At 41.8% G+C, this 18,890-nt stretch overlaps 1 protein-coding gene across 3 annotated transcripts in view; it reads right to left on the bottom strand.

Moving 5' to 3' along the window:
• Window positions 1-1,429: 1,429 nt before the first annotated feature.
• RAB4A (RAB4A, member RAS oncogene family) overlaps window positions 1,430-18,890 on the bottom strand; it is a 54,661-nt gene continuing 37,200 nt past the window's right edge. For 2 of the 3 annotated variants that reach the window (XM_026504224.4, XM_026504225.4), the window contains 2 exons: window positions 17,680-17,816; window positions 11,834-13,535 (listed from right to left, as the gene is read on the bottom strand). In XM_026504224.4, the coding sequence (XP_026360009.1) occupies window positions 17,701-17,816 (116 nt within the window). In that variant the 3' untranslated portion in view covers window positions 11,834-13,535; window positions 17,680-17,700. Of the gene's footprint in view, window positions 1,673-11,833; window positions 13,536-17,679; window positions 17,817-18,890 lie in introns of those variants that run through there. The other variant, XM_057308448.1, reaches the window with a different exon arrangement.

The raw sequence follows: 18,890 nt of genomic DNA, 5'->3' as shown, positions 1-18,890 counted from the left end.
ATATGAGCTTCTGTCCTAATAGTGCTGTCATGAACATGGTGAGTGTTCCTAAAGCCTGGTGAACTTCTAGAAGTGTGGCAAGGATCATCCCTACAAAATTACAACATACAAGAAGAGCAAGGATTCTCTGTATGCCCAGGGAAAGCAGGACTATGACAGGAAACAGAGTGGCTAGGGTGCGCAGACTAAGTTGATCTTTCAGAAAAAGGCTGAAATTATAAAGAAGATCACACCTGGGCAAAATATATGCAGGAAAATCTGACGATTGAAAGGAAAATTAGACAAATTTACAACTACAGCTGGAGACTTCAACACTATCAGTAACATAGAACTAGTAGACGGAAAATCAGTGAAGATAGGGAAGAGCTAAACGATATCATTAATTAAATAACTGGCATTTATACAACACTTTACCCAACAACTGAAAAACATATTTGTCAAGTGCACATGGAATTCATCAAGATAGACCATATCCTGTTTATAAAAGAAACATTAACGAATGCAAAATAATTGAAATTATACAAAGTATATTTCTGACTATAATGGAATTAAATTGGAAATTCAACAGAAACAGAAATATAACAGGAAAATCTCACATCAGTTGGAAATCAAACAATAAACTCATACATAATCCCCCAAGGAAGTCTCAAGAGCAATGAAAATATTTTAAAAGGAAGAAAAATGAAATTACAAGATGTTAAAATTTGTGGGCACAGCTAACAGTGCTTAGAAGGAAATTTATAGCTTTGAGTGCTAATATTAGGAAAGAAGTTCTCAGATCGATAACCTAAGCTTCCATCTTAAGAAACTGGAAAAGGGCGAGCAAGATAAACCCACATCTAGTAGACTGAGAGAAAGGGGAGAAATCGATGAATTTGAAAACAAAAAGGAAACGAATAGCTTGTTCTTCAAAAAGAACAAAATTGATAAACCTGTAGCAAGACCGACCAAAAGAAAAGTCACACATTACCAATATCAGGAATAAAATGCGGTTATCTTAATTTGCGTTTTACTTGATAATAGAGGTTAGTATCTTTTTCGTGTCTGTTAATCACCTATTTCTTTGATGAATATCCCGTTTGTGTACTTTGCCAATCTTTTAAAAATACTTTGGAAAATTAGAAAAACGCACTACCTTTTTTTTTTTTTTTTTTTAAGTGCATCCCGGTCCGTCTAGCTTGTTAGGATCTCTATACATCTGGCATCAATCTTCTGCTAAATGTGTGGCAAATGTGCTGTCATAGCCCATTGCTGAACTTCATGCTTTCCTTTGTCTTATAGGAAATATTAATCTGCAGAGTCAAACCTTAAACCTCTTCTCTACAGATGGGGGATTTTGTGTCACTTTTAGGAAGATTCACCCTTTGATCATTGAAAAAATTCTGTATATTCTCCCAGTGCCTTAAAAAAAATCACACAAAACCTTGCCTTTTGCTTTCAGTTTTTTAATCCAACTGGAATTAATTTTTTGGTGAATATGAAGTAGAAATTGAATTTTTCTTCCTCCCAATTAAAAATGAGTAGTAAATAGGGACGCCTGGGTGGCTCAGTCAGTTAAATGTCTGCCTTCGGCTCGGGTAACGATCTCAGGACCCTGAGATCGAGTCTCACATCAGGCTCGTTGCTCAGCAGAAGCCTGCTTCTCTCTCTGCCGCTCTTGCTGTCTCTCTTGCTGTCAAATAAATAAATAAATAAATAAATATTATTTTTTAAAAAAATGAGTAGTAAATAGACTTAACACTATCCAGTGAGGAGCCCCCAGTGATGTAAGATGTCACATTGTATGTTTTCATGAATTGCCATAGATTCATGAGGTTTTTAGATGCCAGTCTTCTATGGATCAGTTTGTCTATATCTGAGCTCATAGCACTATTTTAATTTAATTTTGCAGTGTACTTTAGTATTTGCAAGTCTCTCTATGCCCATCTTGTTCTTTGCTTTCTTGGCAATTTTCTTTCCTCAAATATAATTTATATACGTATAAAATAAATAAATATATGTATATGTATATATATGAACATTGGAATGAACTTACAAATTCTATTAAAATTCCATTTGGGAGTTTTATTAAATGCATTGAATTTGCTAATTTTGGAGGACTCATATCTTAATAATACTGAGTCTTTCTATCCCCAAATACAGTGTGTCTCCATTTAAGTTGGTCTTCTTATATTTATTTCAGTAGTTTTCATCAAAAATTTCTTGCACATTTCTTGCTGGATTTTCTCCCCTTCCATCAAATTTTCTAAATGATTCTTGCCTATATATAGGAAAGGGGTTAAACTAGAAGGAATGCTATTACTTTTTCTGATACATGAGAGAAGGAGAATGTAGGTGAAGACTGAAAAATTAACAATGCTGTCATTAATTAAATATTTCGGATTTGCCTCAAATGAACCAGAGAATTGGATGTGACCCAATTATTTATCAGTAAGGAGCTGGTTAAAGAAAACGTGGTCAGGGGGAGAAATCAGAGAGGGAGATGAACCATGAGAGACTATGGACCCCGGGAAATGAACCGAGGGTCTTGGAGGGGAGGAGCGTGGGGGGAGGGAGTAACAGGGTGATGCATAGTAGGGAGGGCACGTGTTGTAATGAGCACTGGGTGTTATACGTAACTAATGAATCGCTGAGCACTACATCAAATACTAATGATACAGTGGCTAACTGAACATTAAAAAAAAAAAAAAGATTACTAAACCATGTCAGAGGGGTTTGGATAAGATGGGTGAAGGGGAGCAGGAGATACAGACTTCCAGTTGTGGAACGAACAAGTCGTGGGAATAAAGGGCACAGCGTAAGGAATATAGTCAGTGATATTGCAACGGCAGTGTGTCAGGACGGGGGGTGGCTGCACTTGTGAACACAGCATAATGTGTAAGCTCACTGAATCATTATGTTGTACACCTGAAACTAATATAACACTGTGTGTCAACGACACTCAAATTTTAAACAGTGAAAAAAAAAGGTAACACGGTCTATGCACACAACAGAACACTATGTAGCCTTTAGCGTGAAGAAAGTTCTCAGAGTACTGAGATAGGCAAAGAGCTCCAAGATAGAGTATAGATGGAAAAACGACAGTATGTAATACGTTACCTTTTGTTTAAGAAAGGGAGGAGTAATAAAAAGTATCTCTCTACGTCAAGAAACTGGAGGGACACACGAAGTACCAGTGGTTACCTATAGAGGCGAGGGAAGGAGTGGAGTGTGAGGGGCCGGGGGGTAGGGGGAGCCAGTGTGTATCTTTCATACTGCTTTGATTTTTGAAACATAAGAATGTTATTTAAAAAACAATCCTCGAGAAAACACAAACTAAATATCCCTCTTCAAATATATGTCCTCCCCTTGAAGACTGTCCTTATTAAATTTTAGCTTTTCCACAGCGCCGCAGTGGTCATGGAGAAGGTACACTTCTGCTCCACTAACAGCGGTCTCTGGCTACTGTTAGGAAGTATACACTGAGAGTTTTGAATAGGAACATACAAATCCTGAATTTTCACTAAAAAAGACTAACCTTTTCTAGGTTAATAAAGATAAAATATAAACCTTATGGTTTTGTTTTTTTTTTAAGTGCGAATACAAGTTTGGACCCCTTGCTCTATTAGGGGGAGTCAATTGGCACAAGGGCACTGGAGGGCAATTGGGCTTTATGAATTTTAAAAAGGAACACATCTTTGACTTGGCAGTTCCACTCCTAAGCGTTTCCTGATATACCCATGTGTGCAGGTGTCCTGACCAAGAGAGTCCACAGCAGTGTGGTCTAGTGGGCAGACTGTGGCCCAACCACGCTGTCTGCCTCTAACCATGAGCTAGACTTACAGGGTAGGGATGAAGGACGCTGAGTGCAGAACCGTCTTGAAGCACAGACAAAACCCAAGTGGAAGCATGATTGCTCTCTGCTCACCGTTGCCAGCTGCTCACATATTCATGGGGTTGCCTGTGGCAGGAATCTTGCCGTGTGTATGGTTTCAATTTAAATGCAGAACACTGGTTTTGTTGACCATGAAAGATAGTCTGATCCAGGTAAGAGTGACTACTTGTGAACACTGACTTTACCATTAATTTATCTTTTATTGTTTTTATGGCCCAGGTGTTGACTAACACCTGTGATGATGACATCAGTGTCTCTTTTCACGTTCTTATGGCTTTAGGATTTCAGAACTGGGGAGTTCCTTTGTCTCTATGCTGCTTTCTGGTTATTGAGAGGAATGTTGGGAAATCAGAACCAAATGCTTGCTTCCTGCCCAGAGCCCCCTCGAATGGCCACCTCCTTCTCAGGCAGGGCACCGCACCCTGGCTTAGCTCCAGGGTCCTTTGTCCCATGCTCACTTGTGGATGATTCCCGACACTCACCCCTCCTAGTTGCCTTCTATACTTTCTACGACATCCATTGAACTAGACTTCTACTTTCCCCCCAGGGGGGTACCCTGCTGTATGGCACCATCCAGTGAAAGAACAGACCTGACGCGCAGGGAAAACATGGTGTCAACCCTAGGAACACACACCAGACTTGGCCTAAAGTTAAGGCCACTACGTGGGGCCTGAAATGTAACTACATTTGTTAAAAGTCTGAAGCAACAGTCTAGCATTTTATTGGCATAAAGCCAAAATTAGTGGAAATAAATAGGAGAGAAGAAGGCCATAGTAGAATAATCTGATAGTTTGAGAGTAAGTTAAAAAAATTCCTGAGTAAATAAAGCAATTTTTCTTTTACTCTTGCTCAAGAACGAAGTTAAATAAATCGAGGTGAGAAGCAGCACAGGCCAGGACTAGCCTGGGTCAACAGGAATGCGGCCACTGTAAGTAACATGCACCGTGGCCGTGAGGGATGCAAACCTCAGGGTGTACGGTGAAGGACAAGCTCCCCATGAGGGGCTGACAGCCATCAGCACGAGCCTCACAGGCACGTTCTCACCTTTCCCTTACTATTTAACACAACTTCAGTTCTGGGCGGGTTTAAAAGCCAACGACAAGAAGATGGTGGCAAAGCATTCTGAAAACCAGCTAGCACGCATTTTCAGTCACGCACTTTTAACTGGTAGTATTTTCAACCTACTGAAGGCAGGGACAAAAAGCAAGTTCTCAAACTTGCAAGGCTTTTTTAGAAATCAAAACATGGTTTTACAGTGACAAAATCAACATATTCCCCATCTCTAGTAATTTAGCACTAAAGATTATTTTTAAAATAAAAACTACTCTCACTAGTTAAAATAAGAACTGTTTATAGTTTTAAAAACTCCAATACATGTGTGTTTGAAATTTTCACAGTAAATTTTGAGAGAAAGAAGGATTTCAGCCCATAGAAATCCCAGTGCCTTGTCTGCCATGCAGTGGGGTCCCCAGCCAGCACCCAGGGCCTCCTGTTCACTTCCTAGGGGTAGCCAGCTCCTACCCCCTGTATTTTGGGCCCTCACGTGTGAGATGGGGCTAATATCTGCTCTATCCCACTGCAAAGGGCTGTTCTGAAAGATGAATCAGATGTTAAACGTGAGAATACTTTTAAGCTGTAAAAAATGCAAAGCCCTTTGAAGGTTTTAGTATAGACATTTTAATTGACAGTATTAAAAATGAGCTTGTTAAATGAAAAGTTTTTAGTAATTTCACTAATAAACTGTATTTTAAGGAATCAGTGGTTGCACCCCCACCTCCCCACTCAGCTGACAGCTGTCTCTGGTTTCAGTCACCTGTGGTTAACTCTGGTCCATAATTATTAAATGTAAAATTTCAGAAATAATTCTTAAGTTTTAAATTGTGTGCTCTTCTAAGCTGCACCATGAAATCTTGTGCCAGTCCACTCTGTCCCATCCAAGAGGCGAATCATCCTCTTGTCCAGCATATCCATGTCGTGCCTGCTACCCACCATGCGTCACCCAGCCAACCTGGTTATCAGGTTGGCTGTTGTGGTATTGCGGTGCTTGTGTTCGGGGGTAACCCCTATTTTACTTAATAAGAGCCCCAAAGCACAAGGGTGGTAATGCTGGCAATTTGGATATTCTCCTACTGTGCCTAATCTACAAATTAAACTTCATCGTAGCTCTGTATATGTAAGAGAAAACAGTATATGTAGCACTCAGTACTGTCTGCAGTTTCAGGCACCCACTGGGGTCTTGGAATGTATACCCTGTGCTGTACTTTGATCAGAGACACAGTGAACTACCAAAGGAGCACTCAGCACTGGATTTCTCCAAATGCAAAAGTATAGTTTTCATAGCTCAGGGTAAAAGCCTGAAAATCAGGTAAAAACCTGTATAAACAACTTAAATAGATACAAAGTTCAAGTTTCAGGTGAAATCATTTAATCTTAGAATAGGAAAACTATTTGCAACTCCTCTTCCCCTTTGAAAAGGCAGCAGGGTCCAAGTTTTCAAGATCTAATTACAGCTCTGGCTTCTCCAACATGGGGACTTGTCAACTGTAACAGTATGTAATTAACAAAATGGAGAGATTTGACACGTTTCACCCCCAAGCATTTATGACCCATCATATAATAGACAGCTGAGCATGCCTAGGTCTAAAAGCAGAGGCTTATCAGTAATTCTCAACTGCTTCTCACAGCCCTCGAGCCCAAAGCTCCATTCTTAACAGCAGCAGGTCACGAAGAAGGAGCGCACACCTTGAGCACCTGCTTGCCCCCAGGCTGTACTGCAAGGTGCCACGAGGCCAACCAAGAGTGCAGACAGAATTCCCAAGAAATACAAATCCAAACAAAAAAACCCGCTGCCTAAACGTCAAAGCTCTTACCCCCAGAATGTAAAATAAGTGGATAACTCTGTTTGTTACCCAAATTTTGGAAAGGTAGTAGGCTGCACGAGGACATACAATTTCAGACACTTATTATAATGTGTCTTGGAGAAAGAGTTTTGGACTGAAATTTTGGTGTGACTCATCAGCTTCAAAAACTTGGATGTCCAAGTGTCTCACCTGGTATGGGAAGTTCTCAGCCACTACTTTAAAAAAAAAAAAATTTTCTTAAGACTTTTTTTGAGAGAGAGACACAGAGAGTGCAAACTTGAGGGGGGAGGGGCAGAGGGAGAAGCAGACTTTCGGCTGAGGAGGGAGCCTGACTTGGAACTCGATCCCAGGACCCCAAGATCACTACCTGAGCCAAAAGCAGCCACTTAACCGACTGAGCCACCCAGGCACCCTCGCCATTACTTCTTTAAAATAAGGCGTTCTCCCCCTTCTCCCTTCTCCTTCAGAGACTCCAAAGCCATGGGCAGATTGTTTCTTAATGGTGTCCTGTAAGTTCCATAGGCTTTCTTCATTCCTTTTCATTTTTCTTTCCTTCTCTGACTGGGTAATTTCACACTATCAGCCTTCAAGCTCATGGATTCTTCCTTCTGTTGAGTCCGGTCTGCTGTTGAAGCTCTCTACTGAATTCTGCGGTTTATTACTTGCATTCTTCAGCTCCAAAATTTGTTTGGTTCTTTATGTTTTCTCTTTGTTGAACTCATTTGTTCTTGCGTTTTTCTGATAATTTTAAACTGTGTTTTCTTGTAGTTCCCTGGGCATCTTTCAGAACATCTGTTTTGGATTCTTCATCAGGCAATTCATGTATCTCCATTCCTTTGGGGGTCGGCTACTGGAAGTTTACAGTGTTCCTTTGGTGGTGCTGTGTTCCCCAATTCTTTGTGATCCCTGTCACCTCGTGTAGGTGTATGTGCATTTGAAGAAAGACTAGCTTCAGTTAGGAAAGACCGTCACCTGTGAATGGGGGTGCTGGAGTGTGCTCTCTCCCCAAGACTCGTAGTGCGGGGTGCTAAGTGCAGGGGGTGTGGCAGCTCCAGGTCTGATGCTGCATTAGTTCACGCCACTGAGGTCCACAGCATCAACTGTATGATCCAAGCACTGTGGCGGGGGATTCCTCAGTGGCTTCAAGGGCTGTTGGGATCCTCAGTGATGCCTTCAGGTCCAGTAGCTAGGGACCAGGGCAGGCAGCAGTGGTGGCCAGGCTAGTGGTGTGCCATACTTGGCTGTGGAGGCCAGCTGCAGGTGTCTGTGTAGTGGCAGAGGCTGGGGGCAAAGTCAGCAACAAGGGTTTGGGCCAACTGCAGGCCCAGAAGCAAGCGGCCGGGGGACCCTGGCTGTTGGTGTGCACTTCTCTAGCTGCAGGATTGACCAGTGTTAGTCAGGCTGGTGGCCTTTGAGTGCACAGCTGGAGGGGCTAGGGGCAAGTGTACACGTGGCACTGGAGGTGGGGTGGAGGACTCCAGGCTGGCATCTTGCACTCGTGTAGCTGCAGATCCTGGGCTCTGGGAGGGAGCAGAGAGGGACTCAGGCATCTGGCACTGGGGCAAAAAAAGAGAATGAAATCTGCAGGGGTCCACGTGGGTGTGCTGGCTGTTCATTTCTGCAGGGGTGAAAGCTGCTGGGGTCCTCCGCAGAGCAGGTCACTGGCAGCCATGGTTGCTCTTGCAGAGTGGCTGCTACTGATAGCCCTTGACCCTCTTCCTTGTTCTTAGCCACCTCCATAGGTCTCAGCGTTGCCGGCCTCTGGGTGGGGTAAAACTGAAGTGGATCCTTTGTGTGGTGCCCCAAAAAGCTAGGGAGACTGGTCGTTCCCTCCACTCTCCCTTCCCCGGTCAGAACTCTTCCTAGCTGGGGAGTTCTAACAGTGGTGAGCAGTGCCGGCCTAAAAGGATGTGAGAACACAGGCAAAACAAAGCTGTTTTTTCTTCCTTTTGTGTGGTTCTTCTCAGTTTTTTTGTCCCACTGTGTTGCAGTTCTCAAGCGGACTCCTCAGCTCTCCTGGAGCTGATTTTGTGGATTGCTGTCTAATGTCGTCCAAGTTGATCGTTGTGGGGGGAGAGGCTGGGCTCTTCTCCTTCACCATCCTGGTGATGTCATCTGAAAAGGGGCTCTAGGAGTTACGAACCTCTCTCCCAGACAGAAAGGGATTTAGAAGGATCGTATGACTACCTTTCGGGGATTTTGCAAAAAGGGATCTTGCAGTGGATAGACTGGATATCCAAGTACTTTAGAAAGCCGTGGGGACAGAACTGATTCATTATCTGTCCTTTCCACAAGCACTCTTATGTGCCGGGCATGGGACGCACAAAAGGCAGCCCTGTCCTCGTGAGGTCTTAGCCCAGGAGAGAAGACAAACAAGAATAACATATAAACATGATCCATATCAAAAGCGGGGTTAGGACAGAGAATGACAAGAGCAGTGTGTGTCTGCACACGGCCAGGAGCGGGAAGGGGCTTAGAGAGGCTCCCAGCACAGAAGTTCTACAGCGCACCCTACAGGACAGCAGGGCCGCAGCCTGACAGACTCGGAGAGCCGGTGGGGTGCATTGCAAGTGAGGAACACACACAGTCCATGCAAAGGTACAGAAGCAATGGGAAAGCAGGGGGCATTCAGAGAAACAGGAGTGGCATATAAGAGCACCATTCTCCCCGGAAATCGGCATAATATATACAGTGGGGTATGTGATGTACCTATACGGCCATGGAAACTAATAGTGAATTTTCTGGAAAAGGGAATAATGTGGGAGACTTACTCTGAATTACTCATATTACAAAACAATTCGATGTCAAATGATTTGAGGGCCCCACCAAAATACAGAAATGAGCATTTTACTTGATGCTGTGCAGGCAGCCTGGTGTTGTTCCTGCTGCAGGTGCAGGGTCCCCGGGGCCGGGGACAGCACTGCTGGTACAATTAGCCACGTGCTCTGAAAATACCGTATGAAAGACGTGCATTTTGCTTTTTCAATACATGCCAGAAACCTTCATATAATTGCAAGGTAAGAGAAAACATAACCATCCTGGCTTTGTATCAGTATCTTTTAAGAAGTTCTCAATGGTATGGTGACCATACAAAATTAAAAACAAGTTCTTTTCAGAGATGCATACCGAACTAGCTTGGGGTGCTATGACAGATGCCTTGATGTTTCCTAATGCGACAGCACTGAAGAACCGGGCAACGGTGGAGCAGACGGACGCACAGATTCCCTGTTCGCACTCTTGTCTTCTCACAGTAAGCAGTATTTTCTAATCTGGGGGGGTGCTGGCTGACACTTCCTCAGCCGCGGGTCTTCCTGACTCTGCCGGGTGTTCTCCAAGAAATCCCTCCAGAAGTCTAAAAACAACTCCTTGAAGAATTTAATACAATTGGGACGTAACCAAGCAACAACTGGGACAAACTCCAATTCTGTGTACGTGAACAGGCAGGATGATTAGGAAAGAGACTCACTTTACAACTGGCACATAAAAAAATGATTAAAAATTCACAGGGGTTTTAAAGTCCCTCTAAATCTCCACTCAAAAAAAAAAAAAGATAAATCTGACAGAAAATGAAGAACCATCTACTTGTTGCAGTATGAATTGCTAATGACTTAAATTTCTAATTTTATTTTTTATTTTTTAAAAGATTTGATTTATTTGACAGAGAGAGAGCACGCTGAGCAGGGAGCCTGATGCGGGGCTTGATCCCAGGACCCCGGGGTCATGGCCTGCTGAGCCATCCAGGCACCCCAAGTTTCTAATTTTAACGTCAGATTCATCATCATCCGAATAATACTGACGTGCTAGGAATCCACGTTCCATAAAATTTCATAAGTCACAAAAAACAGGTTTTTTTGGGGCGCCTGGGTGGCACAGCGGTTAAGCGCCTGCCTTCGGCTCAGGGCGTGATCCCTGCGTTATGGGATCGAGCCCCACATCAGGCTCCTCCGCTAGGAGCCTGCTTCTTCCTCTCCCACTCCCCCTGCTTGTGTTCCCTCTCTTGCTGGCTGTCTCTATCTCTGTCAAATAAATAAATAAAATCTTTAAAAAAAAAAAAAAAGTCACAAAAAACAGGTTTTTAATAAAACCATTAGATCCCCAAACCGCGACGTTCTTATTTTCATTAAATGCTGGACTTGTAAAAGAATAGTTTCAAGTCTAAATGGAGTTTAGAATATTTTTCTAGGAAGACTGAAAAAATACTTTTCTAGAAATGTGAATTAAGAGTGTCCTGAAAACCTGGTAAGTTGTGGGAAATGTATATATAACATTTACTAGATTATGAATAATAACATATATTTGGTTTTTGTCCCCGATTCTTGGCACAGAGCTCCTAAAACCCTTGAAATTTCCTGTGATGGGGTGTGTTCTGTTCGTCACAAAGCATCCCCTCCCTCTGAGCACACTGGGGTTTATGCTAATGAGGTGACTCAGGGTGGGGGCCCCATGAGTCCCAGGACCGGACTGGTCACCAGAAAGACCAAATCATTAGCAGGGCTGGAACTTTCAGCTCCACTACCGCAACTTGGGAAGGGTGGGGGGAGGGCTGGAGACTGAGCTCTTGAACACGATTTGCTGAGTTTCCAGGCTGGTAAACGAGAACACATCCTAGTGCTAGGAGGACGGTGCACCCCAAACTCCAGGGGGACAGGAGCTCCCGTGCTCAGGGCCCTTCCAGCCCGGGACTTGTATATCTTTTCATCTGGCTGTTCATCTGTATCCTTTGCAATAAATCAGCATTTCTAGCAGGTAAATGGTTTTTCTCAGTTCTGTGAGCCATTCCAGCAAATGCATCAAACCCCAGCAAGGGGTCTCGGGAACCTCAGATTTCTAGCTGGCTGGTCAGAAGCACAGGTAACCTGCTTGCTACTGGCGCCTGAAGTGTGCATGTGTGCTGAAGGACAGGGCAGACTACGCCTGGCACCTGTGGGATCCGATGCTATCTCCAGGGGGATGATACAGGAATGGAATCGGCCGCCCCGCTAGGATCTCTGCCGAATCAGAGAACTGGTTGAGGGTGTTGGAAAATACTCGACTGACCAACACTAAATTATCTTCCTTCTTCATTTCTCCCGAAGGCCTTTATTAAGAACCACCATGGTTTGGTTCTCCAGCAACTTTTATTGGTCAAAGGATATGGAATTATATGCAGTACCTGTGGTTTAATGAATAGGCTCATTTATAAACCAATTTAACATCTTATTTTAAAAATTCTTGCTTTTGAATAAACCGATGTGGTAGAACAGACATGCTCCTGTCCCATGCAAAAAGCTGTTCAAAAGTGAGCAGCCTGCAAAACGATCATAGATGAGACACTGAATCGAATGTTCTTCCAGAGAGGTCTAAGAAGTAGTTCAGTCTGAGAATTTGCTTCATATTCTGACTTTTCAAACTAAAATATCCATGGCATTAAAAAAGCAAAATTAAAATACCTAAGACAGATACATACTGATCTTTTCATCCAGGTCACTTTCCAGAGTCTGTGGTGCCACTGTGCTCTGTTGATTAAATCAAACAACAAAGCAGTGGGCGGCTCCTAACTGAAAGGCAATGACATCGACCAATCAGTCTGCAGCTAAAAGTCACAGTGAAAGAACATATAGAAGGTGAAGAATGCTTTTTAACCTTTTTGCCTTAAATAATACTGTATTTCAGCTTTAAAGAAAAGTTCTACTGTATGTTTTTTGCACTGACATTTTAAAATATTAGAACACGTCTTTGTAATACAATATATACTATACTTCAATATACCTTAGGTGAATTAAAAACATGTCAATTTGATAACTGTAGTAAGGCATTTAAGTATTCAGCGAAAGCTATACAGAAATTTCTCAATGAGTGGTATTCCTTTAATATTAACTTGATTTAGTGGGTTTCCTTAAAATGAACACAAAACAATAAAGGATTTAAAAAAGAGGCAGTGACATCATACACTAAATCCCAGGACAAGCACGTAACACACAACGTTTTCCAGCAGGGAGACCAGATAGAGCAGCAAACCAGAAACAGGTGAGCAGCCCCAAATTACACCGTCTGCCACATTTACGAACAGCTGGAAGCAGAATCTGCTTCCTAGTAAGTTTGGGTGAAGGTACCAGCATCCTTAGCGCTGATCAGTGCCTGAAACACAGCAGGTACTCAGGCTACGCTTCCTGAATCGGTCTGGAGAAGATACTTTAAAACCAACAGAGTGCTGGACAGTGTCAAGTTCATGGAAAAACTCCATTTTTCATTTGATTTCCATACGTGAGTAACTACTGATGTAGCGTCTCACGGGTGGATTACATCAACACTTACAAGTCCACTTCGTGGACTGTGGCCGACGGAAGGAGGCGCGGCGCTGGCCAGCAATGCCAGAGTCTTAGATATAACCAAGTGTGCAAAATACCCGACACGACGATCGAAGCACACCTCACCACTAACAGGTTTCAGTTCATATGATTAAAAAAAAATAAAATTTTAGACTGCATTTAGAGCGACATTCTATCCTATCCTACATCAGATACCATGCTGTGGAGACGCACTGAGCAAGAGTATATATACAGCACACAGGACTGAAACCGAAAGTGAAAGGGAAATGTGGAACAGAAAATGCTTACATACACATATACACCTAATGGCACTGTCCATTTAATGAGATTTACTACTGTATGATTCGCTGTGCCACATCTATGAGCTTGCACAACGCCCCACGTTATTTTTCTTCGCACAATTATCTACTTCTGTATCAAGTAGAAAAAGATGGTGGTAAAAAACTTCTTCAAGGTCCGACAATTGTGTCCAACATACCACTGTATGAACACCTAAAAAATATTAAGAACAATTCAGAAATACGCATAACTATAAACGTACAAACACAAAGTCCCATAGGGATTTAGGGAACGTATCTTCCAACTTGACTTAAACTTACCCACACCTGTTAGATAATGTGGTAGGTACATAAAAAAGCCCACTGTGGTAAATGGGAAAAAAGGACGCTTTAGAAAGCTAAAATCTCCATTTGCAGATTCTATAAATAAGCCTTCTATTTTAGCAACAGACACATTTAGACTTCAATTTACCCAAAAGTCTCCTTATGGATACAAAGGCAGAAAAATCTCTATCCCAATTACTCCCATTACCTACCCTCTTCCTTTCTTTCTGCCCAAGAGCCTAAGGATTTCTTACAAAGTTTAAACTCTTTCAAGCAGAACATCGTTCTTAATTGGTAGAGTTTAATCCACCATTTCCTATCTGATCTCTTCTTTACTCCTTTCCTCCTTCTCCCTTCTTCTTGATTATGCGTTTATTCCCTTTAAATTTCTATGTTGGCTTATTAGCCAACACTCTCTGGCATGTTATTTTAGTGGTTGCTTTAGGACTTTTTCCTTATTAAGATTTTATTTATTTTGAGCAGTTTTAGGTTCACAGCACCAGTGAGGGAAAAGTCCATCGATTTCCCACACGCCCCCCTGCCCTCACACATGCAGAGCTTCCCCCATTACCGACATCCCGGACCAGAGAGGTCCATCTGTTACGACTGATGAAGCTACGCTGACACACCATCGTCATCACCCGAAGTCCACTACTTACACTGCGGTTCACTCCGGATGCTGTACATTGTACGGGTTTGGACACGTATCTAATGACCTGTATCCATTGCTATGGTATTTATACAGAGGATTTTCGCTGCCCCAAATATTGTCCATGCTCTGCCTATTCATCCCTCCCATCCCCAACCCCTGACAACCACTGATGCTGTTACTTTTGTCACAGTTTGGCCTTTTCCAGAATGTCACAGTGTTGGAATCAGTGTGTAGCCTTTTCTTCAGACTGGCATCATTCACTTAGTAATACGCACTGAAAGCTCCTCTCCGCTTTCTCATGGCTTGACAGCTCATTTCTTTTTTAGCACTGAGTAATAGTTCATGGCCTGGAAGTACACGGCTTAGTTATCCATTTGCTGAAGGCCATCTTAATTGTTTCCAAGTTTTGGTAATTATGAATAAAGCTGCTATAAACATCCATGTCCAGATTTTTGTGTTTTCTTATTTTCTTTTCTCTTTTTAGGTAGGTTCCATGCTCAACGTGGGGCTTGAACGCATGACCCTGAGAGTAAGAGTCACGTCTTCTACCAGTTGTGCTAGCCAGGCACCCCAGATTTTTGTGTTTTCACCTCCTTTGGGTAAATACCAAGGGAGTGAGACTGCTGGATCATATTTACAGAGTATGTTTACTTTCTAAGAGCTGCCACGCTGTCTTCCAAAGTAGCCGTACCATTCTGCATTCCCAGCAGCAACGGATGACAGTTCAACTGCTCCATATTCTTGCTAGCGTTCGGTGTTGTGTCTGTACTGTGGCCATAATAAGTATGTTGTAGTGGTATCTCGTTGTTTTAATTTGCATTTCCCTGACAAAATATGCTGCGTAGTATCTTTTCATATCCTTACTGCCATCTACAGTATGCTGCTTTGGTGAGGTGTCTGTTACAGTCTTTGGCCCATTTTTAAATTGGGTTGTTTTCTTATTGTTAAGTGGTTCTTTGTCTATCTGGATAACAATCCTTTATTAGATGTCTTTAAGAAATATTTTCTCCCAGTCTGTGGCTTGTCTTTTCTACCTCTTGTTGTCTTTCCTTGAGCAGAAGTTTTGTAATGGAGTCCAGCTTATCAATTATGTCTTTCATGGATCGTGCCTTTGGTGTTGTATCTAAAAAGTCATTGTCATACTCAAGGTCCTCTAGGTTTTTTTTATGTTATCTTGTAGGAGTTTTATAGTTTTATGTTTTACATTTGGGTCTATGATCCATTTCGAGTTAATTTTTGTGAAGGGTGTAAAGTATATGTCACTTTTTTTTTTTTTTTGCATGTGGATGGCCAGGTGTTCAGTTGACTATCTATGCAGGTGTACTTCTGGGCTCTCTCCTCTGTTCCGCTGATCTGTTTGTTCTTTCATCAATACCAAACTGTCTTGACCACTGTAGCTGGAGAGTGTCCTGAAGCCCAGTAGCCACAGTCCTCCAACTTTGTTCTTCTCCTTCAATCCTGGGCTGGCTATTCTGGGTCTTTCGCCACTGCATATAAACTCTAGATCAGTCTGGTCTTCCTCATAGAGGTCTTGGACACATTTTGTCAGAATTATACCTAAGTGTTTTCTTTTTTTTGAATGCTGATGTCAGCAGCATTGTTTTCAATCTCAACCTCCATTTGTTCATCGGTGGTTTACAGAACCGTGGCCGACTCTGTATAATAACCCTGCACCCTGCCATATAACCTTGCTGCATAATTGCTTAGGGAGGAGTCTGTGGATTCTTTTAGACTTTCTACATTATAGATGACCATGTCATCTGTGAACAAAGACGGTTAATTTCTTCCTTCCCTATCTGTGTACCTTTTACTTCCTTTTCTAATCTTCCTACATTAGCTAGACCCCCCAGTATGATGTCGAAAAGGAGTGAGAGGGGATATCCTCGCCTTGCTATTTTAATAGCGGGAAAGCTTCAAGTTTGATGATGTTAGTGGTAGTTTTCTGTAGATATTCTTTACCAAGCTGAGGAAATTCCTCTCTATTTCTAGTTGACTGAGAATTTTCACCATGAATTGAATGGGTGTTAGATTTTGTCAAATGATTTTTCTCTTGATAGGATCATATGATTTTTCTTCTTTAGCCCACTGACGTGATGGATTACGTTAACTGATTTTGGAATGTTGAACCAGCCTTGCATCCCTGGGATAAATCCCACTTAAGAAGTATACTTTTTGTACATGGCTGATTTGATTTGCTAATATTTTACTGAGGATTTTTGCATCTATATTCATGAAGGATATTGGTTTGTAATTTTCTTTTAATGTCTTTGTCTGGTTTTGGAAATTAGGGTAATTTTGGCCCCGCAGAATAAGGCAGGAAGTATTCCCTCTGCTGCTCTCTTTTATGAAAAAGATTGCAGAGAAATGGCATCATTTCTTCCTTAAATGTCTGGTAGAATTCACCAGAGAACCCATCCGGGCTGGGTACTTTGTTTTGGAAGATTATTAATTATTGGTTCAATTTCTTTAATAGATGTAGACCTATTCAAATTGTCTATTTTTTCTTGAATTTTGGCAAATCATGTCCTTTAAGGAATTGGTCTGTTTCATCTATGCCCAAATTTGTGGGCATAGAATTATTCATAGTGTTCCTTTATTATCCTTTTAATGTCCATAGGATCTGTAGTGATGTCCCCTCTTTCATTTCTGATATTAGTAATTTATGTCCCCCCTTTTCTTAATTAGCCTGGTTACAGGCTTATTGATTTTATTGATCTTTTCAAAGAATCAGCTTTGAATTTGTTGATTTTGTTGATTTTTCTCTACCGACTCTCTGGTTTTAATTTCATTAATTTCTGCTGTAATTCTTCTTATTTCTTCTGCTTACTTTGGAATTAATTTGCTATTCTTTTCCTAGTTTCCTATGGTGGACACTTAGATGACTGATTTTAGATCTTTCTTCTTTTCTAAGTATGCATTCAATGCTATAAATTTCCCTCTAAGTGTGGCTTACACGGCATCCCCCCATATTTGGTAAGTTGTGTTTTGAATTTCATTTAGTTCAAAATGTTTTTAAATTCCTCTTGCAATTTCTTCTTTGATCCATGAGTTACTTAGAAGTGTGTTGTTTAACCTCCACAGATTTTGGGTTTTCCAGTTATCCTGTTACTGATTACCAGTTTAATTCCATCATAGTTTAAGAGAAGACACTGTATGATTTCTATTCTTTTAAATTTGTTAAGCTGTGCTTTATAGCTCAGAATGTGTATTCCACTGTTGTTGAAAGTATCTAACTTTTAATTATACAATCACCTCTGGGTTTCATAACGTAGCTGCAAAAAGCAATGACAAGCTTTACAGTTAAGCAGGTGTAGAACTCCCGAGTAGTGCACAGAATGTAAGGTAAGAGGGCCAGCAACGACACTGCGATGACAGCACCTACCTGTATACTCTTGTGCTGCTTCTAACAACCACATTCCTGAGCGCTTGGGGCCTGTGCACGACGTGGTGACCGCAGCTGTCTCAAGGCAGCATCCCCATACTGAATACCAGAGCCCATTCTTTCTGGGTCCAGTTCACCTGAGGACCAAGCAAGTCTTCTTTTAAAAAAGCTTTTATGTTTCTGTGATCTCAAAAATATATTAAGTGAAAAAAGCAAAGTGCAGAACACTGTGTATAAACAGTTGTTTTGAATAATAAGGAAAAAATATATACATACGTTTTCTTCTATGAGCATAAAAACATCTTTGGAAAGAGACATAAAGAAGTCAGAATAGGGGCGCCTGGGTGGCTCAGTCAGTTAAATGTCTGCCTTTGGCTCAGGTCATAATCCCAAGGTCCTAGGATTGAGCCTCATGGCGGGCTCCCTGCTCAGTGGGGAGCCTGCCTCTCTCTCTGCCCCTCCCTCCTGCTCTGTTCTCTCTCTCTATCAAGCAAATAAATAAAATCTTTTTAAAAAGTAAGAATACTAGTTGACTTCAAGAAGGAGTTTTAGGGCTTGGGGACAGGAGAGGGGTTGTAATGGAGGGAGACTTTCACTGTATCCGCTTTTTATTTTTTGAATTTGGAATCATATGAATATATTATGTATACAAAGATAAATTAATTTAAAATTAAGCTACAAAGAGACCATTTCCTACTTACCAGACTGGTAAGAACCCAAGTATGATAACACACCCCGTGGGCATGGCGTCAGTGAAATAAGCACCTTCATTCATTATAGTGGGATTATAAATTGCTACAACCGTGCTAGGAGAATTTGACAGCCTCTACCTAAATTCCAAATGCTTATGTTCTGTCACCTAGCAATTCCACTTCTGGGAACTCATCCTATACATACACTCCACACATGGGAAATGATATGTAAAAGGTTATTTACCACAGTATTACTTGTGACAGCAAAATGTTGGCAATACTCCAAATGTCCAAAGTAGACTGGGTGAATTATGGCAAGACAGACAACATGTATTATGTGCATTAGCATACCTATAGACGGAGTCTCTATATGCTGATTTGTTATGATCCATAGGTCCAGTCAGTACGAAAAGCAAGGTGCAGCATTTACAGTATGCGAACTTTAGTGTAAAAAAAAAAGAGGAGGAGGGACGCCCGGGTGGCTCATTTGGTTAAGTGCCCTACTCTTGATTTCAGCCC

This window comes from Ursus arctos, unplaced genomic scaffold (assembly GCF_023065955.2).
Source record: "Ursus arctos isolate Adak ecotype North America unplaced genomic scaffold, UrsArc2.0 scaffold_7, whole genome shotgun sequence".
Lineage (NCBI taxonomy): Eukaryota > Metazoa > Chordata > Mammalia > Carnivora > Ursidae > Ursus > Ursus arctos.
Note: the sequence above shows the minus strand (reverse complement) of the source record. Positions and strands in the feature narration are given on the sequence as shown.